Below are 25,237 nucleotides of genomic sequence, written 5' to 3' on the forward strand. Positions count from 1 at the left end.
CTTAAACTCATGACTCCCAAGATCAAGAGTCACATGCTCTACTGACTGAGCCAGTCAGGCATCCTTCATCCATCCATCCTTTTATAAACAGGGGGTGATAAGATTGGAGAATTCCATCCAGAGGGAACTATGTGATGGATGGATAGATGGATGGATGGATGGATGGTTGGATGGATGGGAGTGTGGAGTAGGAACTGAAGAAAAAGGGGATGAATTCAGGGTGACCTTGACTCAAGAGAGTCTAGGTGCAGCCTCCAAGGTGGACCCTGGCCTGAACGCTCCAAATAGCCCACACCTCTCAGGTATTCTTGAAGAGGCAGGACTGGCTCCTCCAGGGCCTTGGAGAACCCAAGGCAGGGTGTGGGTGTCCCCAAGGCCTCTGCTTGGGTTTAGCAGCCAAGCATGGCTTCTTCACTTCTTGACAGACATTGATGAGTGCCAGGAGCTGCCCGGGCTGTGCCAGGGGGGAACCTGTGGCAATACCTTTGGCAGCTTCCAGTGTGCATGCCCACCCGGCTACCACCTCAATGAGGACACCCGCATCTGTGAGGGTGAGTATACACCTTCCTCTCTAGCCTCAGCTCCTCCTCAGGTGCCGGGGCCTGAAGTGCCTTTAGGGGCTCGACTCACCTGCCTTGCTGCCTGGGGCCCACTGGGAGGGTGGAAAAGGCTTCATCAGAATCCCCCAGCCTGCCCTCTGCTCTGCTCCCTCCCTCTCACTTCCTGCCCACTTGGAAATGGCCTGGCTTTTCTATGGCAACCACTCCCTTCCTCCTTCGGGCAAAAGCTGACCAAGTCCCAAAGCTGAGAGTGGGAAGGGACAGACACAGAAGGAATAGCCACACCATTCCTTCAAACAGCGCTCTACCTGTCTCCTTCCTCCCCTCCTTTGGGCATCACAGTAATGACCAACAGGAAACTAGTGTTTGTGACTGTGTGTCACCCTCGCACTGAGCATCTTCAGTTGTCATTTGTTCAGTCACCACAACAGCCCCGTGAGGGGGATGTTCCATTTAGGATCCCATTTTTCAGATGTAGAAACTAAGGTTCAGGGAGATGAAGTAACTTGTCCAGCTAGTAAGTGAGCAAAACCCAGCCATTCTGGTCCTTGAGACTGAGCTCTTCTAATGCAGTATACTAAGTCGGTCTGTCGACCCACCCACCCATCCACCATCCACCCATCCATCCATCCATCCATCCATCCATCCATCCATCTATCCACTACCCACCTATCCATCCATCCACCCACCCATCTATCCACCATCCACCTATCCATCCATCCATCCATCCATCCACCATCCATCCATCTATCCACCATCCACCCATCCATCCATCCATCCATCCACCATCCATCCATCTATCCACCATCCACCTATCCATCTATCCATCCATCCATCCATCCACCAATTCATTCTTTCTTTTCCTTTTAATGATATTAATTGAACACCTACATGTAGCCAGACACCAACACCAACACACAAGGACAGAATACGTATCTTTTCCCTCAGAGCAGTGCTGTTTAGAAACTCAAGGAAATAGGGAAGGAAGGAAGAGGTCTAAGATCAAAACACCAACCTCCATTGTACGTGGAAGTGGAAGCTGTCACAGCAGAATCAGAACCTAAATACTTGAAGAATGTTTTATTCCTTACTGTCTCCCCGTCTCTCGGGACATCAAGGAAGAAAGAGAAAGGTCCAATCAACAAATAAAAGTCACAGGGCAGGGAGCCTTTAACCGGATCACTGACCTTGGATGTGCAGCCTTGCCGGGCTAGAGGTGCACTTGAGGGCTGCAGTTCTGTGCGGTAGCATAGAATCCTATTCTCCAAAGGGCCCACACTTGGCTTAATGCTTTGCTGTCGCCACCTTGAAACTCTTCGTGGGTCTTGAACAAGGAAGCCCCAGTGTTCATTTTCCACTGGGCAAATTCTGTAGCTGGTCCTTGTCAGATAGTTTGTCTCACACCCGGAATCGCTGGGCTATATGGTGATTCTGTTGACTACTCTGTTGTGTTTGAGGAACTGCCCAACGGTTTTCTGCAGCAGCTACAGCTTTTTACATTCTCACCAGCAATGTACAAGGGCCCCGGTTTCTCCACATCCTCACCAACACTGGTATTTTCCATTGCTCAAAGTTACACCGTCTAGTGGGTGCAAAGTGGCATCTCATTGTGGTTTGGATTTGCATTTTTCCCCGATGACTGATGACTATGGAGCATCTCTCCACGTGCTTACTGGTCATTTGTATGTCTTTGGAGTAGTGTCTGTTCAGGTCTTTTGCCCATTTTTAAACGGGGGTTGTCTTTTTGTTGTTGAGCTGTGAGAGCTCTTTCTGTATTCTGGATATAAGACCCGTATCCGATACATAGTTTGCAAATAGCTTCTCCCATTTTGTAGTTTCTTTTTGCTTTCTTGATGGTGTCCTTCGATGCACACCAGGCTTTAATTCCGATGAAGCCAAATTTATCTTTTTTTTTTTTTCCTTCTGCAGCTGTGTTTTGGTGGCCTCTAAGAATCCATTGCCAAATACAAGGTCATTAAAATTTACCCCTATGTCTTTTTTGTTTGTTTGTTTATTTTTGAGGGAGAGACAGAGTGCGAGTAAGGAAGGGACAGAGAGAAAGGGAGACACAGAATCTGAAGCAGGCTCCAGGCTCTGAGCTGTCAGCACAGAGCCTGACGCGGGGCTCGAACTCATGAGGTGCAATATCATGACCTGAGCTGAAGTCAGACGCTCAACTGACTGAGCCACCCAGGCGCCCCGACCCCTATGTCTTTTTTCTGAGAGTTTTATCATTTTGGCTCTTACATATTTAGGTTTTCCACTTATTTTGAGTTATTTTTTGCCTGTGGTGTCAGAGAGAGGTCTGACTTCGTTCTTTTGCCTGTGGAGATCCAGTTGTGCCTGCACCACTCGTTGAAGACACCCTTTTTTCCCCATTGAGTGGTCTTGGCTCCCGTGTCAAAAGTCACGTGACACATAGTTTCCTTCTGGACTCTCCGTTCTATTCTGTTGATGTAGATGTCTATCTTTAGCCCGTACCACACTGTCCTGATGACTGGAGCACTGTAAGTTTCAAAATTGGGAAGTGTGAGTCCTCTGACTTTGTTTTTCTTTTTCCAAGATGGTTTTGGCTGGGGGGGGGGGGGGGTCCTATGTAATTGCACGTGCATTTAAGACTAACTTTTCCATTTCTTCAAAAATGAAGGCATTGGGGTTTTGATGGGGATTGCATGGCAATTCTAAATTGCCGTGGGGAGTATTGCTGTGTTAACAGTATTAAATCTTCTGATCCATGTACACAGGAGGTCTTTCCGTTCCTCTCAGTCTTCTTTAGTTGTTTTTCCGTGATGTTTTGTAGTTTTCAGTGTTCAACTCTTGTGTCTCTTTGCTTAAATTCATTCCTAAGCATTGCATTTTTTTGGACGCTGTTAGAAGCAGATTTATTTATTTATTTATTTATTTTAATTTTATTTTTTAAAAGTTTTTTTAATATTTATTTACTTTTTAATTTTTTTAATCTTTATTTATTTTTGAGAGAGAGAGAGAGAGAGAGAGAGAGAGAGAGAGAGAGAGAGAGTGCGAGCAGGGGAAGGGGAGACACAGAATCCAAAGCAGGCTCCAGGCTCTGAGCTGTCAGCGCAGAGCCCGACGCGGGACTCAAACCCATGAAACGTCAGTTCATGACCTGAGCCAAAGTCGGACGCTTAATCAACTGAGCCATCCAGGCACCCCGAATATTTATTTATTTTTCAGACAGAGAGACAGAGTGCGAGCAGGGAAGAGGCAAAGAGAGAGGGAGACACAGAATCGGAAGCAGGCTCCAGGCTCTAGGCTCTGAGCTATCAGCACAGAAGCTGATAAGTAGGGCTTGAACTCGTGAACTGCGAGATCATGACCTGAACTGAAGTCAGATGCTTAATTGACTAAGCCACCCAGGCAACCCCCCCACCAAATTTTGTTTAATATTTGTTTTTGAGAGAGAGACAGCATGAGCAGGAGAGAGGGAGACACAGAACTCAAAGTAGGCTCCAGGCTCCACGCTGTCCGCACAGAGCCCAATGAAGGGCTTGAACCCACAAACTGTGAGATTATGACATGAGCCAAAGTCAGATGCTCAACCAACTGAGCCACCCAAGTGCCCCAATATTTATTTATTTTTGAGAGAGAGAGAAAGCGTGAGCAGGGGAGGGGCAGAGAGAGAGGGAGACACAGAATCTGAAGCAGGCTCCAGGCTCCGAGCTTCAGTACAGAGCCTGATGCAGGGCTTGAACCCACAAACCATGAGATCATGACCTGAGTCAAAGTTGGACCCTTAACTGACTGAGCCACGCAGGTGCCCCATTAAGACTTTATTCTTAAGTGGGGCACTTGGGTGGCTCAGTCAATTGAGTCTCCAACTTTGGCCTGGGCCATGATCTCACCTTCTGCGGGTTTGAGCCGCACGTCGGACCCACTGCTATCAGGCAGAGCCCATTTCTGATCCTCTGTCCCCCTCTCACTGTGCTTCCCCCACCGGTGCTCTCTCTCTCTCTCTCAAAATGAAGTAAAACTTCTACTCGTTTTAAAAAAATGATTTTATTTTTAAGTAATCTCTACACCCAACATGGGGTTGAACTCACAACCCTGGGATCAAGAATCGCACACTGCACAGATTGAGCCTGCCCGGCGCCCCTTTGTTCTGTAGATTTTTTAGGATAGCTTACATATCAGATTCCATGGTTGTTGTAAGTTTTTGACTGGATTCCAGACTCCTGCAAAAGTCGATTTTGTCAGTTTTCGCCAGCTTGATAGTTTTGTGCAGGAGTGGAGGCTGATGTCCCATACTCTGCCGTTTTTGGTGATAATGCTAATATTCTGCTATCTGTTTTTATATATCTCACTAGCTGAGAATGCTTGTTACACTTAAAAAAAAAATTCTTAATGTTTATTCATTTTTGAGAGACAGAGCATGAGCAGGGGAGGGGCAGAGAGAGGAGACACAGAGTCTGAAGCAGGCTCCAGGCTCTGAGCTCTCAGCACAGAACCCGACGCGGGGCCAGAACTCATGAACCCCGAGATCATGACCTGAGCTGAAGTCGGACGCTTAACCGACTGAGCCACCCAGGCACCCCAGGTCATATTTTTTTCTTAATAGAAGTGAGGTCAGGAGCGCCTGGGGTGGCTCAGTTGCTTGAGCATCCGACTCTGGATTTTGGCTCGGGTCATAATCCCAGGGTCATGGGATCAAGCCCCACACTGGGTTCCATGGTCAATGTGGAACCTGCTTAAGATTCTCTCTCTCTCTCCCTCTCTCCCTCTCTCCCTCTCTCCCTCTGGCTCTCTTCCATGCTCACACACGTGCTCTCTCTCTCTCTCTCTCTCTCTCTCTCAAAAACAAAAAAAAGTGAGATCATAGTAAGCTTTTTCTTTTTTTTTCATTTAACACCATGTCGGATCTTTCCCTGTCACTGAAATGCCTGTGCTTTTTAAGCTAATCTTGACATTGAGCTCAAGCCCATAATGAAGTGACTCTACCAGGTCTGGGGTTGGGAGTTACCCAGACAACTGCTAGATGCTGTCCCTCCTTCCCCTGCAGACATCGACGAATGCTATGCACACCCGGGCATCTGTGGCCCCGGTACCTGCTACAACACCCTGGGGAACTACACTTGTGTCTGTCCTGCGGAGTACCTCCAAGTCAACGGTGGCAACAACTGCATGGGTACAAAGTGTGATGACTGGGGAGATAGGCAGTTGTGGGAAAAGCACTTGGGTGTGGGAAGGACTCCTAGGAGTCTCTAAGCCTCGGAAGAGTGTGGAGAGCTGTGTGTAGGGGAGTAGACAGCAGGAGGGTGAGTGTATTTTTGAGTTGCTGGTCAGTAGCAGAGAACAAGATGCAGGATTTGGGGGCCCAGGGCTGTCATGAATGGTTGTCCAGGTTGTGCACTGCCCAACAAAATCTAAAATGTAAAAGGCACCCCATGTGTGTTGGGGGAGAGGCATCAAGCCAGTATTTTTCAGCTGGACCCGTGAATGAGTTCCCAGCCGTCTGATGGCTCTCTCTTCCTCTCTTCTTTCTTCCCCTCTCTTGGCTATCTTTTACCCACACTCCTCTTCCTAACGGAACTGCAGACATGAGGAAGAGCATTTGCTTCCGGCACCATAACGGCACGTGTCGGAATGAACTGGCCTTTAACGTGACCCGGAAGATATGCTGCTGCTCATACAACATTGGCCAGGCCTGGAACAGACCCTGCGAGGCCTGCCCCACCCCTGCCAGCCGTGAGTGCTCTCCACACCCCCGCCCCCGCCCCCTTCCTTCCAGCTTCCTCCTTTTTAGTGCAGTATTTAAGGAGGCGCACCTTGATTGGGGCGCCCAGATTAGCTCTCATCCTACATTGTTCTGATGAGGGCTAAGGAGTTGAAACTACGTCCTAGGTGGCGTGTGGAAAGCATCCGTCTTGGGGTGGGCGAGGCAGCCTTCCTTGTATGTTGCAGATTTGGGGATTCAAAATGGATCAGTGAAGCTTACGTTTGTGGTAAAGGTCCTCGGAGACTCACAGACTATTTCGGGGGGAGGGTCAGTGAGTACCTGGGGCCAGGGAGGAAAGCAAAACTAGCTGGAGGCACCAGGGGCCCCGTGAGCAGGGGAAGGTGCAACCCCGGGGAAGCTCTGGGAAAAGCTGCTGAAACACTGTTTGGGATGAAGAAGGGTATTGCGGGCAGGGAACAGCACGAGCAGAGGGCTGGAGGCAGAACTGAGCAGCAGACCATGCTGGCAGCTGGAAAGAGAGCTGGCAGAATGATCTAGCAGCCCGCCCAGGAATCAGAAAGAGCCGCAGGAGTGGGGCAGTGATTGAAAGTGGACAACAAGGACGTTCCCACGTGCTGTGGGCTGGATGTGTCCCCTGCTAAACTCACGCGTTGGAGCCCCGGTCCTCAGGGCGGTGGCGTTAGGGGGAGGGGCCCCGGGGAGGGGATTAGGAGGCCCCCTGAATGGGATGGGGGCCGTTCCGAGAAGACGTGTGTGGGAGGCGATCTCCACCATGTGAGGACATAGCAGGAAAACAGCCACCTCTGAACCGGGAGGCGGCTCTCACCAGACCCCGAGTCTGCCGGCACCTTGGTCTTGGACTCCCAGCCTCCAGAACCGTGAGAAATACGCATCTGCTGCTTAAGCCACCCGGTGTGTGGCATTTTGTCATGGCAGCCCCGGCTGACGGAGACCAATAGTTTCCTCGGGCCGTGGCAACAAATTGCCACAAATTTGGTGGCTTAAAAACCCCAGAAATTAATTTTCTCCCAGTTCTGAAGGCTAGAAGCCCGAAGCCAAGGTGGCAGCGAGGCCGTGCCCCCTCCAGAGGCTCCAGGTTAGAGTGCTTCTTTGCTTCCTCCAGCTTCCGGTGGCTCTGGGCGTCCTGTGTTCCCGGCTTGGAGCTCTGTCCCCCATCTCTGCTTTCGTCTTCCTGTGGCTTCTTCTCTCCAACTGTCTGCGTGTCTCTCCTTTTCTTATAAGGACACCGGTCATTGCATTCAGGGCCCACCCTAAGCCAGGGTGTCCGCATCTTTTCTGGATTGCATCTACAAAGACCCTGTTTCCCCCGATGGTCACACTCAGAGGTTCTGGGTGGACATGAACTTGGGGGGCAGTGGGTGTCCATCCCGTGCAGGGCAGTGGAGAGGGGATCGTTACTGGGCATTTCTGGGGGGTGGGCCTGGTCTGCGTTCTAGGTAGCAAGAACGGGGCAGACCTGAGCTGTGCAGGCTGGGAGGGAGCTGCAAACAGCCAGCTCTGGTCAAGAGACTGTCAGGACAGATCACATGTCACCCTCGGTTTGGGTGCTGGGACTTAGGTACCTGCTCGGATCTCGTGCACCTGAGTCTGAGGTGCAGGTGGCGTAAGACGAGGCGGAGGTCCATACTAGCCGGTGACGCGGGTAGAAGGCCGAGTGACGGCCAGGGCGGGGACCTGGGGAAAGGTGGCAAGATGCCGCTGCCTAAATACCTGCCCGTGTCCACCTGGCGGGCCCGGAGACACCTGCCTCACCTGGGGATCGCGGTCTGGTAGGCGGCATCTCGGCATTGCCAACGGGATGCAACTAGGCAGGGTGGGCTGCCCCGGGGAAGCCCAAGGGTGGCACCATCAGCGGCTGGTGCCAGTGTGGCAGGTCGGAGGGAGCCCAAGGGAGCCTTCCCTGTGGCCGCCCTGAGTCCTCGAGGCTGGAGTGGGCTCTGCTAGGGAACAGCAGAGGGAACAGCATGTGCAAAGTTCCCACGTGGGATGGATGGACGGTGGAGAGCAGAGCCCCTCCAGACGTGTAATGAAACCAGTGCAACCGGAGGGCAGGAGTCGCTGCTGGAAAGGCAGGGCCGGGGGGTGAAGGTCTTGAAATTCAAACTGAAGAGTCTGCCTGTTCCGGAGAGGGCAGTGGGGTGTGGTCAGCGGCACTGATGCGTAGATGAGAGAGGTCGCGTCTCTGCCTCTCTGTGTTGGAAGGTCACGCCGCGCGGGTGGGTGGCTGCCTGTAGCTCTTCCGGTGCTGGTGAAAGCGGGTGGGAGGCAGAGAGACTAGTTGTCAGAGGCCGGGTGAGGGCTGGGCTACAAGGGTTGGAGGAGGCCATGGGCGGGGATCAGGAAGAGGAGGGGGTGTCCTTCCCGGGAGCCTGCAGCCCCAGCACCCTCTGCCCTGTCCTCCTTTGCCCAGTGGACTACCAGGTCCTGTGCGGAAACCAGGCCCCCGGCTTCGTCATTGACATCCACACGGGGAAGCCCCTTGGTGAGTGACTGTGTCCCCCTGCTGACAGCCTCCAGGTCCCTCTGTCCCCAGGGCCCTGACCTCCCCCTTCCACCCACCCCCGCCCCATGCTCACACTTCTGCCTTCCCAGACCAGGCCAGGAGTTAGGTCCCCAAATAGTTCTCTTTATTAAAAAAAAAAAAAAGGAAGAGTATTTTTATTGTTATTATTCATTTTTTAAAATTCTGATAACCTACGTATAACATGAAATTTACCACCGTAACCGTTGTTCAATGTCCAGTTCAGCGGCATCAGGCACACTCACACTCTCAGGCAACCATTCCTACCATCTGTCTCCAGAACTTTCCATCACCCCACACTGAGACTCTGTCCCATGAAACACGGACGCCCCTGCCCTCTGCCCCACCCCTCGCTCCCAGCATCTCCACTCTGTCTCTGTGGACGGGACTCCTCTAAAGACCTCCTGTGAGTGGGGTCACGCAGGACGTGTCCTTCTGTGACCGACTTCTGTCACTGCACGCGGTGTCCTTCAGTCTGTCCACATGGTGGCAAGTGTCAGAATGGCCTTCCTTTCTAAGCCAAACAAGGTTGTGTGCAGTTTAATCCCTGGAAGGCCACAGGTCAGCTGTGTGGTGTGGAACTGATGAACCCACTTCTGGCTGTTTTCATCCCAATAAGGATGTGTTCTCCTTATTTTAAACAACCGGGGCATGGCAGATAAGATCTGCTTCCCCTGCCGTTACCACATCAAACCTAATCTCCTTCACACTCCCAAGGTTCCCATGCTGTATGCCCCGAGGATTTCTAGTTCCTTCTTCGTGCATTTCAGTATACATAGAGGTCCCCATTGAGAATGCACGGCATTGTTTTCTGGGGAGTTTGAAATTTTCTCATTCTATAATTCCCTGCATACTGGTTTGTGACTCACTTTTCTCTGGCCACCAACGAGCCGTGAAGCCCCAGACAAGTGACTGACTGCAGTGCCCCCCTCTTGTCCTGCTTTGTAGTATTCCACGTGTGGACACGCCCCAGGTCACCAGCCAGCCCCCCATGGATGGGCACTTAGTCTGCTTCTGGATTCCTCTTTTATACAGTTGGCCCTTGAACAGCACGAGGATTTGGGGCGCAGAACCCCATGCAGTTGAAAATCTGCATATAACTTTTGACTCCCCCCTCAAACTTAACTAATAGTCTACTAATGACCAGAAGGCTTACTGATGAGGTCAACAGTAGATTAACACGTTTGATATGTTACAGGTATTGTATACCGCATTCTTACAATAAAGTAAGCCACAGTCCATAAAATGTTACTAGGATACCTATAAGGAGGGGTGCCTGGGTGGCTCAGTCAGTTGAGCATCGGACTTTGGCTCAGGTCATGATCTCACAGTTCGTGAGTTCTAGCCCCGCATTGGGCTTGCTGCTATCAGCCCAGAGACTGCTTTGGATCCCCTGTCCCTGTGTCTCTGCCCCTCCCCAACCTGTGCTCGCTAAAAATAAACATTAAAAAAAAAAAAAAAAAAAGGAAAACACATTTATAGCACTATACTATGTTTATATAAAAAATACACACAGCTAAGTGGCCCTGTGCAGTTTGAACATGTGCTGTTGAACATGTGCTGTTTAAGCATCAACTGTATAGACAACAGCTTTTTGGGGGTATAACTCACATACCACACGTCTCGCCCATCTTAAGTACAATTCAGTGGTTTTCCGTGTCTTCACAGAGCTGTGCTGCCATCACCACTAAGTTAGAACATTTTAATTTTTTTTTTTAAGTTTATCCATTTATTTTGAGGTTGGGGAGGGGAAGAGAGGGAGAGAGCAAATCCCAAGCAGGCTCTGCACTGTCAGCACAGAGCCCGACTCGGGGCTTGAACTCAACGAACCGTAAGATCACGACCTGAGCCCAAACCAAGACTGGGCACTTAACCGACTGAGCCACCCAGGCACCCCTACCTTAGAACATTTTCATCACTCAAAAAGACACCCGGTGCCCGTGAGCAGACACCCCCCGTTCCCCCTCAGCCAGCCCCTGGCAACCCCTGTTCTACTTTCTGTGCCTATGGATTTGCTCTTCCGGGCATTTGACATCAGTGGGATTGTACAATATCTGTTCCTGCATCTGGTTTCTCCCACTGAGCATCGTGCATTCAGGGCTCGCCCACGTCGTAGCGTGTCCGTGTTTCACCCCTTTGTAAGGCTGGGTTACGTTCCATCATGCGGATGGACCATGGTTCGCTACCCATTCCTCTGCTGACGCTTCTGGTTTCTTGCTCAGCGTTGTCCCAGGACCCCCCCCCCCCCATGTGGCTTCCTGATCTCGCAGGGGCTGTTGACCCCAGCAGACCCCTTGAGGCAGAGGCAGACTCACTGGGCTGCGGCGAACGTGTTTTCAGTTGAGAGACGCTCACCCCCCTCTGTTCTCTGTCTTTCGTCCCACATCTTGATCTCTTTCTGGTGTCAGAAAGACTTCAGCTGCCGCAGAATTTTTCCAGTGTGCTCGTTTGTGGCCACCCCTTCTCCCAGACTGCATGGCCCCCTGGCCCAGGGTCCCCAGGTGTTCCCTGGGGCTGGGCTGCCCCTGACGGCCGACGTCCTCCCCAGACATCGACGAGTGTGGGGAGATCCCCGCCATCTGTGCCAATGGCATCTGCATCAACCAGATCGGGAGCTTCCGCTGTGAGTGCCCCACGGGCTTCAGCTACAACGGCGTGCTGCTGGTCTGCGAAGGTGCCACCTGCCCGGCCTCCCCAGCCCTGGGTGGGAGGCTCGTCCCCCACCCCATGCCCTCTGGACAAGTCACTTAAGCTCCATAAGCCTCAGTTTCCCTTTCTGTACAGCGGGGCCGATGCCTTTCCAGGGGGCCTCCAACCCACATAACCAGCCTCCCTCTGGTTCCGGCCACTTCCGGAGGGATTCCCCGCTGCAAAGCCCGGGGCAGGGTTTGGGGTTGGGACCTGGCAAGGAAGCCTCCCGCGCTCCTGCCTGTCGGTTGTATCCCGCAGACGTGAACGAGTGTGCCGGCGGGGAGAGCCCCTGCCAGCAGAACGCCGACTGCATCAATATCCCTGGCAGCTACCGCTGCAAGTGCGCCCGAGGGTACAAGCTGTCGCCGAGCGGGGCTTGCGTGGGTGAGCGGGGACCCCAGCATGCTGCAGGGCAGGGAGCCGAGGGGGTGGGCTGTGGGACCTGGCGGGCAGGGACAAGCCCTGTGACTTGAGTAGGGCACGGCTCCGTCCGGGTCTTTCTCCTCGGCTGTGCCACGGGGTGGTTGGGGATGCCGAGCACCTGTTAATAGGGGGCTTGGAAGCGGGGGGGATGGGAGCATGGTGCTGGCAGCAGCTTGAGCGGGGGCTTCCAGGCAGGTTCCGGCTTCCCCATCACCGCACGCAAGGGCTCGGCAAACGCCAGGCGTGTGTGTGTGTGTGGGCGTGTGTGGGTGTGTGTGGAGGTGGGGTTCTGGGGACATCACACTGCCTGCCCTCCCCCAGGACGGAATGAGTGTCGGGAGATGCCAAACATCTGTAGCCATGGTGACTGTGTGGACACCGAGGGCAGCTACACTTGCCTCTGTCACCGTGGCTTCCGGGCCTCGGCGGACCACACCCTGTGCACCGGTGAGCGTCCCTTCCTGATTCCCCCCGGAAAGCTAGGCCGCGAAGCCAGAGGGACCTCAGGTGCACACGTCCCCTGTGAGGGCAGTGCTTTCATCCATCTGGTTCACAGACAGACCCAAGTTTGAGTCCTAGCACTTAAGGCCTTGGATATATGACCTTTATTCACCTCCTTGTGCCTCGGTTGCAAAACGGGAGTGATAAGTCATTTCAGGGGCTCTTTCCAGTCACCTCCCCCCCCCCCCAGGGGTCACTGCCCGTCCATCCGGACAGGGCTAGGTACAGGAGAGGCGGGCTGGGTCTAGCCAGGCCCTCAGTCCCTGAGCCGCCTGATGCCCTGGGTGAGCCAGGCGGGGCTTGGGGGCTTTGCTCTGGCAGACGTTGACGAGTGTGACCGGCAGCCATGCGGAAATGGGACCTGCAAGAACATTGTTGGCTCCTACAACTGCCTCTGCTTCCCTGGCTTCGTGGCGACACACCGTGGAGATTGCGTCGGTGAGCCCCTGGGCCGGTGGGCAGGCCTCATTGCCCCGCCCTGAAAAGTGGGTCCTCAGCTTGAGGGCGCCCCTCTGAAATAAAGGGTCTGGCCCCAGGGATCCCTTCAGAAAAACAACCCCAGTGGTCGGTGCTCCCTCTAAAATAGTCAACCACAAAATTTCCCACCCGACCCCACGGTCAGGCGTCAGGAGGTCTCTCGCTAGAGCTTACGCTTAGGGTGACGGCAGCCGGTGGACAGTATAGAGGACACAGCACAGACCGGGGTGGTGTGATGCTGCCACCTGGGTGCAGTGGTTAAAAGCATGAATTCCAAAGTAAGGCAACATGAATTCAAATCCCAGCTTTGCCACCTGCCATCTCTGTGACCCCAGATGAGTCGTTTTACCTTTTACCTCTCTGGGCTTCAGTTTCCTCTTCTGCAAAAAGGAGATTAATAGTAGTACCTACTTATGTTAATGTTAGACCAAACAGACAGTAATAACAAGAAATGTTAGCAGAGATGGAAAAAGATATCATATAAAGAGACCAATTCCTTGAGAAGACATAACAACCATAAATACATATGCATCTAACAACAGAGCTTCAAAACATACAAAGTAAAAAATGACAGAGCTGAAAAAAAAAAGATAAACCCACAGTTATGGTTGGAGACTTCAACACTTACCCTCAGTAGGAGAGGGGACAAATAGAAAATCAGTAAGGATAAAGAAGATCTGAATAACACTGTCAATCACCTAGACCTGGTCAGTATTTATAGAACATTCCAGAACACACATCCTTCTCAAGTGCACCTGGACATTTACCAGGAAAACCCATATTCTGGGCCATAAAACAAACCTTAGAAAATTAAAAAGACTTTTAGTCACACAAAGTAGGTCCTCAGAATGTAAGGGAAGTAAACTAGAAACCAGTCACAGAAAGACATCCCGAAAAATCTCCAAATATTTGGAAATTAAACAGTATATTCCTAAAGAATCCAGAGATCGAAGAAGCAATCATAAGGGAAGTCAGAAAATATTTTTGACTTAAACGAAAATGAAAACACAACACAATTTGTGGAGTTCAGCTAATGGAGTGCCCAGAGGCAAATTCATAGCTTTAAGTGCTTATACTAGAAAATACTGCTATCTGCCTCATTGGATAGTTGGATATACAGAGCCTAGCACATGAATACATGATAAATTGAAGTCCCTGCCATCAACTTAACTTCATTGTGGACAGAGTGCAAGGGAGGCTCAGAGCCCCAGGACTATGGGTGACCCCATCCGCCCATATCCCCTCTGCAGACATGGATGAATGCACCACCCTGGTGGGGCAGGTGTGCCGATTTGGCCAGTGTCTCAACACAGCTGGCTCCTTCCACTGCCTCTGCCAGGATGGCTTCGAGCTCACGGCCGACGGGAAGAACTGCATAGGTGAGTCTCGCCTTGGAGTGGGGAGTCATCTCCACCAGCCCCTGCTCCAAGTTGACGTGCAGTTCATACTTCCAAGTGATGACGGTTTCATTTCATAATCATGCACTTATTTTAAGGTATAAAAGGAAATACAACTAGCACATCACATCCATGTTTTCCCAGGATTTGTGGTTTAGGGTAAGGCTGTCTTAAAAACCTGAGTTTTCAGGGCACCTGTGTGGCTCAGTTGGTTAAGCGTCCGATTCTTGGTTTCGGCTCAGGTCACAATCTCGCAGTTCATGAGTTCGAGTCCCGTGTGGGGCTCTGCACTGAAAGCACGGAGCCTGCTTGGGATTCTTTCTGTCCCTCTCTGCTCCTCCCCTGGACACACTCTCTGTCTCTCTGTCAAAATAAGTAAACTTAAAAAATGCTTTTAAAAAGCCCTAAGTTTATGGGGCGCCTGGGTGGCTCGTTCAGTTGAGCATCCAACTTCAGCTCAGGTCATGATCTCACAGCTCATGAGTTCAAGCCCTGTGTCCAGCTCTGTGCTGACAGCTCAGAGAGCCTGGAACCTGCTTCGGATTCTGTGTCTCCCTCTCTCTCTGACCCTCCCCTACTCACACTTGGTCTGTCTCTCTCTCTCTCTCTCTCTCTCTCTCTCTCTCTCTCTCAAAAATAAATAAACTTAAAAAAAATTTTTTTTAAAAACCCTAAGTTTTCTGAAATAAAGAATAGTCAAGGTGCTACATGGATTACACAGAAATCATGAAGGGGGTCTGTAAGTGGCTTAAGATTAGGGGCCTTGCTCCTTCCCTTGGACACCACATAGCTTCACCTATAACCCCCACTTTAGGACCCAGAATATCCTTCCCAGGCTGTCTCTTTTTTCCTGAGTCTCAACTCTTCCCCTGGACCCAGGAAGACTCGTTCTGGGGCCCTTGGTCATCATGCGGTGACTACAGGTGCTGGTCCCAGTCCCAGGTGAACCCCTGTCACAGGCTGGTGCTGGGACCCCTCGCCTTCCTCTCCCCAGACACCAATGAGTGTTTCAGCCTCGCGGGAACCTGCCTGCCAGGCACTTGCCAGAACCTCGAGGGCTCCTTCCGCTGCATCTGTCCCCCTGGCTTCCAGGTGCAGAATGACCGCTGTGTCGGTGAGTGTCTCTCTGGGCCTCTGTTTCCCCATCTGTGAAATGGGAATGCCAGCTGGGGTCTTGGTGAGGGTGGAGGCGTCCTTAGCACAGCACCCAACACAGCTGTGTACACAACTTCTGTTACGAGGATTATTTCGGATGCTCGGCTCAGGGTCTCTCTCTGGGGCCCAGAGGCTTCTTCTTCATGGATCCTACAAAATGGGCATGGGTGTGGGCTTGCAGGGCCCAGAGAACTCCTCACTCTTGGTGGGTGGTGGTCAGGGACCAGTCTGGCCCGAGTTCCCCCTGGTGTAAGTCCCTGTCTGGGTGACTTTGTACCGAGTCGGCTACTCTGGACCAGTCTGGCCTAGGCAGGTGGGCTAACCTAGATCAGTCTGGACCCTCTCTTCTGATCTATTCTCTCTGGTCTCCCCTAAGTACAGTATGAGCTAACCTCATCCAGCATAAGCTAGGTTTATCTGATCCTGGTTAGCTTTGTACACGGTCAGTCTCTAAAGATGAACTTTTCCTGACCATGACCCCTGTCCCGGAGATACCTTCTAGGAAAGACTCCTCCCCCGCCCCCAACACAGCCCAGCTGGTGCTCTGGCTCACTGCATCCCGAGGGCCCCTGGCCCGTGTCTGTCAGTTCTCGGACCCTCCCGGGCTGGGCTGCCACTCTGTCCGCCCCCTCCTCCCCCGACAGCTGAGGCTGTCCTGCCCTGGCAGAGGTCCTGCCTGCACCCCACCTAGCTCGTGTCCCTGCCCCCCCAGACATCGACGAGTGCTTGGAAGGACCCAACCTCTGCCTCTTTGGCACCTGCACCAACAGCCCTGGGAGTTTCCAGTGCCTGTGCCCACCTGGCTTCGTCCTTTCTGACAACAGGCACCGTTGCTTTGGTGAGTCTGTGGTTCTCCCTTTGAGAAGAGGTGGAAGGTAGGGCGGGAAGAGTGGGGCCACCCCGAAAAGGGGGCTGCAGTTTCCTGCATGGATCTCCAGGAGCTCTGCCCAGGCAGAGGTGCTTCCCGGCATTGGTGGGGTTTTTTTAGTCCAAACAGCCTCTGCGCCAGACAAGTCACTTGCACGGAGGGCTATCCTGGTCCAGTCTGGGCTAACCTGGTCTCCTGGGCTTTGGTTGTCCTGTAGTGGCTGCGGTTGCCCTCCGTGGGCTGGCCTCACCTCAGTAGGCCAGCCTTGTCCAGTGTGTGGGCTAGCCTCAACCAATCCGAGCCAGCATCGTCTCTCCCTGGTTAGGGGCAGCAAAGCAGAGCGCAGGGCAACCCAATCAGTGTTTGTTGTTCAGACCCCAACCAGCCCTTGAGGACTTCTCAGGCTGATGGGAGTCCAGGGCTGATGAGGGGGGTTCACGATGATGATTGGGGGTCTCATGTCCCAGGTCCTCTGGCTCTCTGGAATCAGTTGCTTCGCCTCTCCAGGAAGGGGCTTTCTGAGCCACGAATAACTGGCTGAGTGTGCTCCCCTTGGCACAGCTGTGGATGTGGGGTGTCACTGGAAGGGATTCCCAGGGGTCCAGCAGAAGCCCCAGGGCTGGCCCTCATTGGCCCAGTGTAGGTCACACGTCCATCTCGGAGCCAATCACCACAATAGGGGGGGTTCTGATTGGCCACTTGGTAGGGTCTGGGCCCCCATTCTCTGGGACCGGGGTGATGATCAGGGCACTACCGATGACCTTTCTAATGTTTCCCTGGGGGGGGGGGTCACCCCACAGACACGCGGCAGAGTTTCTGCTTCACTCACTTTGAGGCCGGGAAGTGCTCTGTGCCCAAAGCTTTCAACACCACCAAGGCCCGGTGCTGCTGCAGCCAGAAGCCTGGCGAGGGCTGGAACTACCCCTGTGAGCTGTGTCCTCAGGAGGGCAGCGGTGAGCTTCCTGCCCTGTCTGTCTCCCCTTAGATTCCGCCTGCTGGCCCACATCTGTTTGGTTTCCTACACACGCTCAGGGGGGGCTCTAGGGGCCGCAGCAGCCCCCGACCCTCACCCCCTTCCCTTCTTGGTGTCCAGCTGCCTTTCAGGAGCTCTGCCCCTTCGGCCACGGGGCGGTCCCAGGCCCGGATGACTCTCGGGAAGGTGAGCCCCTCGCCCACGGGCCAAAGGCCCCTCGCAGCCGCCTAGCCCTGTCTGGGCTCTGTCTGTCCCCCGTTCCCAAGTCTCAGGCTCCCTCCTTGCCCAGTGGGTGGCCCGGACTGCACCGGCCTGGAGGGGAGGAAGAGACCCCCGAGTGTGGCCAGGGCGTGACCGATGCCGTGTCTGGCACCCCCGCCTCCCGCAGACGTGAATGAGTGCGCGGAGAACCCCGGCGTCTGCACTAACGGCCTCTGCGTCAACACTGATGGGTCCTTCCGCTGCGAGTGTCCCTTTGGCTACAGCCTGGACTTCACAGGCATCCGCTGTGTGGGTGAGTGACCAGCCTGCCCACGCGCCCGGGAGGAAGGAGCGGAGCAGACAGGGCAGAGGTCCGTTGCCCACTCAGGCCAACCCACTGAGCACGCGCATCCCGCGTGCAGCCCGGAGTTGCGCCAGATCAGGCCCGTGTGGTCGGTGGCACTCAGGGGGTGCGGACAGGATAATGTGGAGATAGCGAGGGCGGGAGGCTCTCTGCGGGTCCTGACGGCTCCCTTCCCCCCTACCCCAGACGTAGATGAGTGCGCCGTCGGGCACCCCTGTGGCAAAGGCACCTGTGCTAACGTCATCGGAGGCTTCGAATGTGCCTGCGCCGACGGCTTTGAGCCCGGCCCCATGGTGACCTGCGAGGGTACGAGCCTGCCTGCCTCTGGGCTGTGTGATGGGGGGCATCGGTGGCTGGCCTGAGGGCGGGGGTGTGGATCCCACAGGCAGACCCTGCCCAGCCCGCCCCTCCCCTGGCCTCCCCAGACATCGACGAGTGCTCCCTGAACCCCCTGCTCTGTGCCTTCCGCTGCCGCAACACTGAGGGCTCCTACGTGTGCACCTGCCCGGCCGGCTACGCCCTGAGGGAGGACGGGGCCATGTGCAGAGGTAGGATGTGCAGGAGAGGCGGGCGGGGCCCCGGGCTCCCCATACCTCGATCCTGGAGAAGACAGGGAAATGCGAGCCTGTGCCCAAGGGGGAGCACCAAGAAATGGAGTGAGGGCAGCACTGAGGCAGTGAGGTGCGGTGGGTGCTCTTCTGTGAGTGGTGCTTCTGTCGTCATGAAAATGGGGTCTCCAGTCTTAGCAGGCCAGTGGTTCTGGTGGCCTCTGCAGTGGCTGCTGGGCTCGCTCTGAGCTGAGTAGGACCGTGAGGGCTCTTACTGTGTCTCCCAGGGGACGTGTGGTGGTGATGCCTGAAGACCTTTATTTTTCATGTTTTTATTTATTTTTAAGAGAACATGAGCAGGGGAGGGGCAGAGAGAGGGGGATAGAGGATCTGAAGCTGGCTCTGTGCTGTCAGCAGTGAGCCCGATGCAGGGCTCGGATTCACCGACTGTGAGCTCATGACTTGAGACAAAGTCAGACACTTAGCCGACTGAGCCACCCAGGCTCCCCAACAGTTTTGTGGTTTTTTTAATGTTTTATTTATCTTTGAGAGAGAGAGAGAGACAGAGCATGAGCAGGGGAGGGGCAGAGAGAGAGAGAGAAGGAGAGACAGAATCTGAAGCAGGCTCCGGGCTCTGAGCTGTCAGCACAGAGCACAAGGCGGGGCTCAAACTCACAGAGATCATGACTTGAACCAAAGTTGGATGCTCAACCGACTGAGCCGCGAGGCGCTCCCTGACAGGTTTTTAAAAAACGTTTATTTATTTCTTTTGAGAGAGAGAGCAGGGGCGGGGCAGAGAGAGAGGGAGAGAGAGAATCCCAAACAGGGTCGGTGCCATCAGCTTGGAGCCCAAGGAGGGGCTCGAACCCGCGAACCATGAGATTAGGACCTGAGCCGAAATCAAGAGTCAGATGCTGAACCAGCTGAGCCCCCCGGGCACCCCTGGAGACAGTTTTCATTGTGACAGCTGGGCGTGGGGGCTGCTGCAGACATCGAGTAGCCAAGGATACTGCTGAATATGCTACAGCACACAGAAAGACCTTCCACCGCGAGGAAGTCTCTGGTCCCAAATGTCCTTAGTGTCGAAGCTGAGAAACTCTGCGCTGGGACTTGGTCCCTCCAGGGCTGTCTCAGGGTTAGCATTCCAGGGACCATGTTTAAGGCCGGACGGATTCACTGACCCTGACGTGGGCAGGGGGACGCAGGTGTTGGGACAGTCCCGACCCCTCAGCTTCATACTTTCGGTACCCAAGGGCACAGAGGGAAATGGGACCTGGGTCCCCACGGCCTGCGGCCAGGCCACGGGGCGCCTGACCTTGGCCCCCACTCTCCCTGGTCATCCGCAGATGTGGACGAGTGTGCGGACGGTCAGCAGGACTGTCACGAGCGGGGCATGCTGTGCAAGAACCTCATCGGCACCTTCGCCTGCGTCTGCCCCCCAGGCCTGCGGCCTCAGCCTGGCTCCGGGGAGGGCTGCACAGGTATGGGTGCGCTTGGGGGTGCAGGGCCCCCCCGGGGGAGACGAGTCAAAGCAGGAGAATGTGGCGGGAAGGGAGCGTGCAGGGTGAGGGGAGGCTGGCTTGCGGGGCTCCGGCCTCCCCACCGGCCTCATCCCTCCCGCCCCAGATGAGGACGAATGCCACGCGCAGCCCCGCCTGTGTGCCAACGGCCGCTGCGTCAACACCGTGGGCAGCTTCCAGTGTGACTGTGACAAGGGCTTCCAGCCCAGCCCCGCTGGCACTGAGTGCCACGGTGAGTGTGGCCACGCACGACGGGTACAGCTCTCCCAGGCCAACCCCCGCCCCCACCCCATCTCAGCCATGCCCCTGCCTCGGCCTGGAGCCGCAGGCCAGCCCCCTCGAGTCCCCACCAGCCTCCTCTTCCTCACCCAGTCCAGGCTCCAGCCTGTCCTGTCCACTTCCCTGGATGTCCTCCATCTGCTCTGTCCCCGCTGTCTGTCTGTCCGGCCCACTGCCATTCACACCTCCTCCCTAGTGTTCCCTGGCCCCCGTGCTGCCCTTGGCCGTCCGTGCTGTCCGCGGCCACAGGCGTCTCTTGACCCTACGGGTCTGCAGCTTCTGCCTCGGCCTCAGCCCCCGGAGGGCATCTGACAGTGCTAGGTGACAGCGGTCTGGAAGATTGCGCCCTGCGCCCACGCACAGCTGTGTCGGAGGCACCTGGGAGCCCTTGCTAGACTCTCGGTGCCGCTGGACCCCGGGGGGAAGGGGGCCCTGGACGGCAGGTGCCTGCCACCCACCCGCCTGCCCCGTTCTCTGCAGACGTCCGGCAGGGGCCCTGCTTCTCCGAGGTGCTGCAGGCCACGTGCCAGGCTCGCTCGAGCAGCGGTGAGGCCGTCACTAGGGCCCAGTGCTGCTGTGGGGGCGGCCGGGGCTGGGGGCCCCGCTGCGAGCTCTGTCCCCTGCCTGGCACCTCTGCCCACGGGACCCTGTGCCCCCACGGCTCAGGCTACACCGCCGAAGGCCAAGGTGGGTGGGGCATTTGTTCTCGGTCGTGTCTGTGTCCCAGAGGGGGCTGGGGTGTGCGAGCCAGTGCGAACCGGACCCCGTTCGTGGCTGTGCGCGTGCATGAACTCGAGCGAGCGGGTGAACAGGTGTGTGAGCCGATGTGTGTGTGTTCTTTGTTCTCTGCGGGCTCATCGGGGAGTGTGTGAAAAAGGGTGCAGACCGGTGTGCATTCACTGGTGTGTGTGTTGTGCGTGCCGGCCGCATGAGGAGCATGTGCCGGAAGGTGGGTCCGTGTGCTTTGGATTCCAGCGAGTTCCACGGGGGCGGGTAGGTGTGCGAGCGAGTGTGAGTGACTGCGTCCACGAGTGTGTCTCATCCAGCGTGTCAGCGAGGGTGGGACAGGTCACCCCAAGCGAGCAGCGGTGACCCCCAGGTCTGACGAGGGTGTGTCTGGGTGGGGGCGGGGGAGACAGAGGAGCCGCGGAACGTGTGTCCCTGTGATTCTGCAGGAGTGTCGGCCTGTGACTGGCGTGCAGTGTGTGTGTACCTCTGCCTGTGCTTCCGCATTTGTGTGCGTGTGCCCTGAGGTGTTGCAGTGAGGCTGCGGGAGGGCGTGTTCCCCCTGCCAGGTGCTCTCGGGGTGTAGTGAATGGAGCTGCATTAGTGAGTCCGGGGGGGGGGGGACTCACAGCCTCGGGGAGGGGTCCCTGGGGTCGGGCGGGGCAAGTAGAGGCTGGCTTCGCCCGGGGGAGAGGGCTGCCGGCCAGAAGGGTGGAGGTGTGCCCCAGGGGCCCGAGGCAGCCAGCGCAGCTGAGCCCTGCTTGTCCCCAGATGTGGACGAGTGCCGCATGCTCGCTGACCTCTGCCCTCACGGCGAGTGCATCAACAGCCTCGGCTCCTTCCGCTGTCGCTGCCAGGCTGGGTACGCGCCGGATGCTGCCGCCACAGCCTGCCTGGGTGAGCCTCCCGCCCCCATCCCCTGGCCTGGCCCGGCCCCGCTCCCTCTGCACAGCACCTGGCCTGCGCTTCCGGCCGAACCCGGGAAGCAGAGCATCCCCAGTCCCGCCCCCAGCCCCGACCTCATTTGGGCAACTTTCCTCCTGTTACTTCGTGCATCCTAAGATTTTCAGTTTCGTCGCGTAGCAGGTGTTCATCGAAGTCAGGGGTCAGCAAACTCCCTCCAGCTCAAGGGCCTAGTCCGGCCCTCTGCTTATTTTTGTTAATAAAGTTTTATTGGCAGCCATAGCTATTTGGTTTCCTCTCCCTCTGTGGCTGCTTTCCTGCCACAGAGGCAGAGCTGAGTAGTTGGAACCGGAACCATGTGGCCTGCAAGGGCAAACATGTTTAATCTCTGGCTTTTTACAGAAAAAGCATCCATTCCTTGTATAAGCCCATAGATTCTGATTGGTTCGGGCCTGGGAAGGAGGCCTCAGCAGGACCTGAGTGGAGACCCCAGCCCCTGACCCCCCGGGGGGGACATCTGTCTGACACCAACCCCCACCCCCACCCCACATGCTGCCAACCCTCTAGATGTAGACGAGTGTGGCCAGGCGCCCACGCCGTGTACCTTCCTCTGCAAAAACACCGAGGGCAGCTTCCTGTGCACCTGCCCCCGAGGCTACCTGCTGGAGAAGGACGGCAGGACCTGCAGAGGTGATGTCCCCCCCCCAGGCCCTGTGTGGCTTCGTCCCCGACCCCCCGGGGATGCCCCGGGCACATCCCCGGCCGCTCACCCCCGGCTCTTTCCCCTGGGAAGCCCCCGGCCCCCGGGGGGGCCCTGCCCTGAGCCCGCGGGGACGTCTATGCTGCAGACCTGGACGAGTGCTCCTCCAGGAACCACAACTGCCAGTTCTTCTGTATCAACACCGTCGGCTCCTTCACCTGCCACTGTCCCCCCGGCTTCACCCAGCGCCACCAGGCCTGCCTCGGTGAGTCCTCTCACCCCTCCCAGCCCCTGGCACGTGACGCTGGCCTTCGCTCACCTGTTCTCCAAATAAGCGGCAAGCCCCCCGTGTGTGCCAGACGGCGGGGACACAGAGGGGGTCAGAACAAAGCCCCTGCTCTGTTGGTGCCCACATCCTGCCAATGCCTAGGACTTCGGTCTCCTTCCTTGCCCTAGGGACCTGGGAGGAGGAGTCCCTCCGACCTCAGCCCAGGACGCTCACCTTTGCCCCTCACCGGTCCCTGATGGGTCTCTCTCCTACGGTCTCACGGGGTCCAGAGCGGAAGTTGGTTCCGAAGCCAGAGTTGCAGGGGCAACTGTCACTCCCATCGCTTTTTAGTGTCTCGTGGCCTGGGAGAACCAGACCTCCCCTGGGGGCCAAGCCCAGCCGTGGGTGGCCCCATTCAGGCTCCCACTAGTCCACTCAGCCCACACCTACTGAGACCTACGGTGGACCAGGCTGTGCTCTGGCCGGGAGGTCTTTGGACTCCAACCCTCAGGTCAGGCCTGCCCAGCCCCCGACTTGCTTCTGTTGACAAAGTTTGGTCGGCACACAGCCACGCCCATTTATTTGCATAGGGTCTGTAGCGGCCGTTGCGCTAAAATAACAGAGTCAGAGCCAAGTCGTTGCCACAAAGTCACACGTACCTCCTAGCTGTCCCTCTACAGGAGCTGTTTGCCTCGCCCTGTTCTAAACCCTGAAGGTGCAGCAATGAACACAGGAGGCAAGCTTGCTGCCGCCATGGACTGTCCCTGCTAATAGGGACTCCAAATAGACACAAACAGCAAAGGCGCGCCTCGGTGGCTCAGTCAGTTAAATGCCTGACATCGGCTCAGGTCATGATCTCGAGGTTCGTGGGTTCGAGCCCCGCGTCGGGCTCTGTGCCGACAGCCCAGAGCCTGGAGCCTGCTCCGGATTCTGTGTCTTCCTCTCTCTCTGCCCCTCCCCTGCTCCTGCTCTGTTTCTCTCTGTCTCTAAAAAACAAATAAACATTTAAAAAAATTTAAAAACAAACAAACAGTAAGCTAACACCATAGCCTGTTGGAAAGTGATGCATGGCATGAGAGAAAGATAAAGTGAAGCAGAGTAAGGAGATCAGGAAGGCGGCAAGTTTTCCACTAGGGATCAGGAGAAGCCACATCCAAAGGGACTTTTGTACAAAGAGCTGACGGAGGTGAAGGAGGGAGTCACGTGCCCGTCTGGGGAAGAGCCTTCCAAGCCTTGAAACAAGATGCGTTTCTCTTTTTCTGCACATTCAAGTTATCTTCCCTGTTTCCTAAGATGAGCACGTTTAATGTGGCATCTGTATGAGTTTGTAGCTGTTTGCACGTACACATGCGGGCCCGTGTGCCAGTGCAGATGCCCAGCAAGCTCCCGTGGGACTTCTCTCTCTGGAACAGAGTTGAAATTCTCAGCCAGGCTCCCCACTGCGTAGTTACCAGGGATCGAGGGCTCCAGATCATTCACGGTTCACATCTGTGTAGCCTATACTCCTGGTGGGTGGTCTGAGGCTAACTAGATCAAGGGTCTGCAAATTTTTTCTGCAAAAAGCTCTAAGGTTGGGGCGCCTGGGTGGCTCAGTCAGTTAAGCAACCGACTTTGGCACAGATCATGATCTCACGATTCGTGAGTTTGAACCCTGTGTCAGGCTCTGTGCTGACAGCTCAGAGCCTGGAGCCTGCTTCAGATTCTCTCTCTCTCTCTCTCTCTCTCTCCCCCCTCTCTCCCTCTGCCCCTCCCCAGCTTGCACTCACTCTCTCTCTCTCTCTCTCTCTTTCTCTCTCTCTCAAAAATAAATAAATAAACATTAAAAAAAATAGCCTTGCCATTTTAGGCCAAAAGCAGTCATAGACAACATGTCATAAATGAATGGGCATAGCTGTGTGCCAATAAAATTTGTTTACGATAAGCAGGCAGTGGGCCAGATTTGGGTCTCAGGGCCTCTGTTTGCTTATGATTAAACTAGAAGATCAAACTTATATGACCACAGTATGCCCCCCTGACCCTTGGCCTGCTTTGTGGATGCAAGGGAAAGAGACCATAGTCGTGCCAGAGGCCTCTCTCTGGTGAAATCCTGGCAGGAATCCAGGGCTAGTCTCTGTGGCCCCTCAAAGGACGGCTCAGGCATGACGGATGACACCAGCAGCAGATACAGGAGCCACTCTGGCTGAGGAGCCCAGGTCCCCAGCGTCTCTCATACCCGAGAGAGATCCCAGGTCCCCAAAGGGAGGCGTCTGGTGTCAATCTTCATTCCCTAGGGAGCCAAAATGAGGGTTCCCCCCGCCCCACCCTGGAGATGCACTGTTCACTCCCTAAACTCCCAGCATGGGCCATTAGCACGGTAGCCACACTGTCTGGTAACCAGCCCGTCTCTGCTCGCACTGATGGCACAAAACACCACAGACTGGGCAGCTTGAACGACAGACACTTGTTG

The 25,237-nt window shown here is 55.3% G+C and overlaps 1 protein-coding gene across 1 annotated transcript in view; it reads left to right on the forward strand.

The window, feature by feature from the left end:
- Positions 1 to 25,237, forward strand: part of FBN3 (fibrillin 3) — a 58,250-nt gene that overhangs the window by 27,571 nt on the left and 5,442 nt on the right. The window contains exons 39-60 of the mRNA XM_047851035.1: positions 426 to 551; positions 5,578 to 5,703; positions 6,114 to 6,263; positions 8,687 to 8,758; positions 11,346 to 11,471; positions 11,747 to 11,872; positions 12,233 to 12,358; positions 12,734 to 12,850; positions 14,140 to 14,268; positions 15,281 to 15,400; positions 16,154 to 16,279; positions 17,110 to 17,262; positions 17,403 to 17,468; positions 17,671 to 17,796; positions 18,034 to 18,153; positions 18,273 to 18,395; positions 19,742 to 19,876; positions 20,022 to 20,147; positions 20,675 to 20,881; positions 21,692 to 21,817; positions 22,391 to 22,513; positions 22,672 to 22,788. Of these exons, the coding sequence (XP_047706991.1) occupies positions 426 to 551; positions 5,578 to 5,703; positions 6,114 to 6,263; positions 8,687 to 8,758; positions 11,346 to 11,471; positions 11,747 to 11,872; positions 12,233 to 12,358; positions 12,734 to 12,850; positions 14,140 to 14,268; positions 15,281 to 15,400; positions 16,154 to 16,279; positions 17,110 to 17,262; positions 17,403 to 17,468; positions 17,671 to 17,796; positions 18,034 to 18,153; positions 18,273 to 18,395; positions 19,742 to 19,876; positions 20,022 to 20,147; positions 20,675 to 20,881; positions 21,692 to 21,817; positions 22,391 to 22,513; positions 22,672 to 22,788 (2,766 nt within the window). The remainder of the gene's footprint in view (positions 1 to 425; positions 552 to 5,577; positions 5,704 to 6,113; positions 6,264 to 8,686; positions 8,759 to 11,345; positions 11,472 to 11,746; positions 11,873 to 12,232; positions 12,359 to 12,733; positions 12,851 to 14,139; positions 14,269 to 15,280; positions 15,401 to 16,153; positions 16,280 to 17,109; positions 17,263 to 17,402; positions 17,469 to 17,670; positions 17,797 to 18,033; positions 18,154 to 18,272; positions 18,396 to 19,741; positions 19,877 to 20,021; positions 20,148 to 20,674; positions 20,882 to 21,691; positions 21,818 to 22,390; positions 22,514 to 22,671; positions 22,789 to 25,237) is intronic.

This window comes from Prionailurus viverrinus, chromosome A2 (assembly GCF_022837055.1).
Source record: "Prionailurus viverrinus isolate Anna chromosome A2, UM_Priviv_1.0, whole genome shotgun sequence".
In the NCBI taxonomy this organism is placed as follows: domain Eukaryota; kingdom Metazoa; phylum Chordata; class Mammalia; order Carnivora; family Felidae; genus Prionailurus; species Prionailurus viverrinus.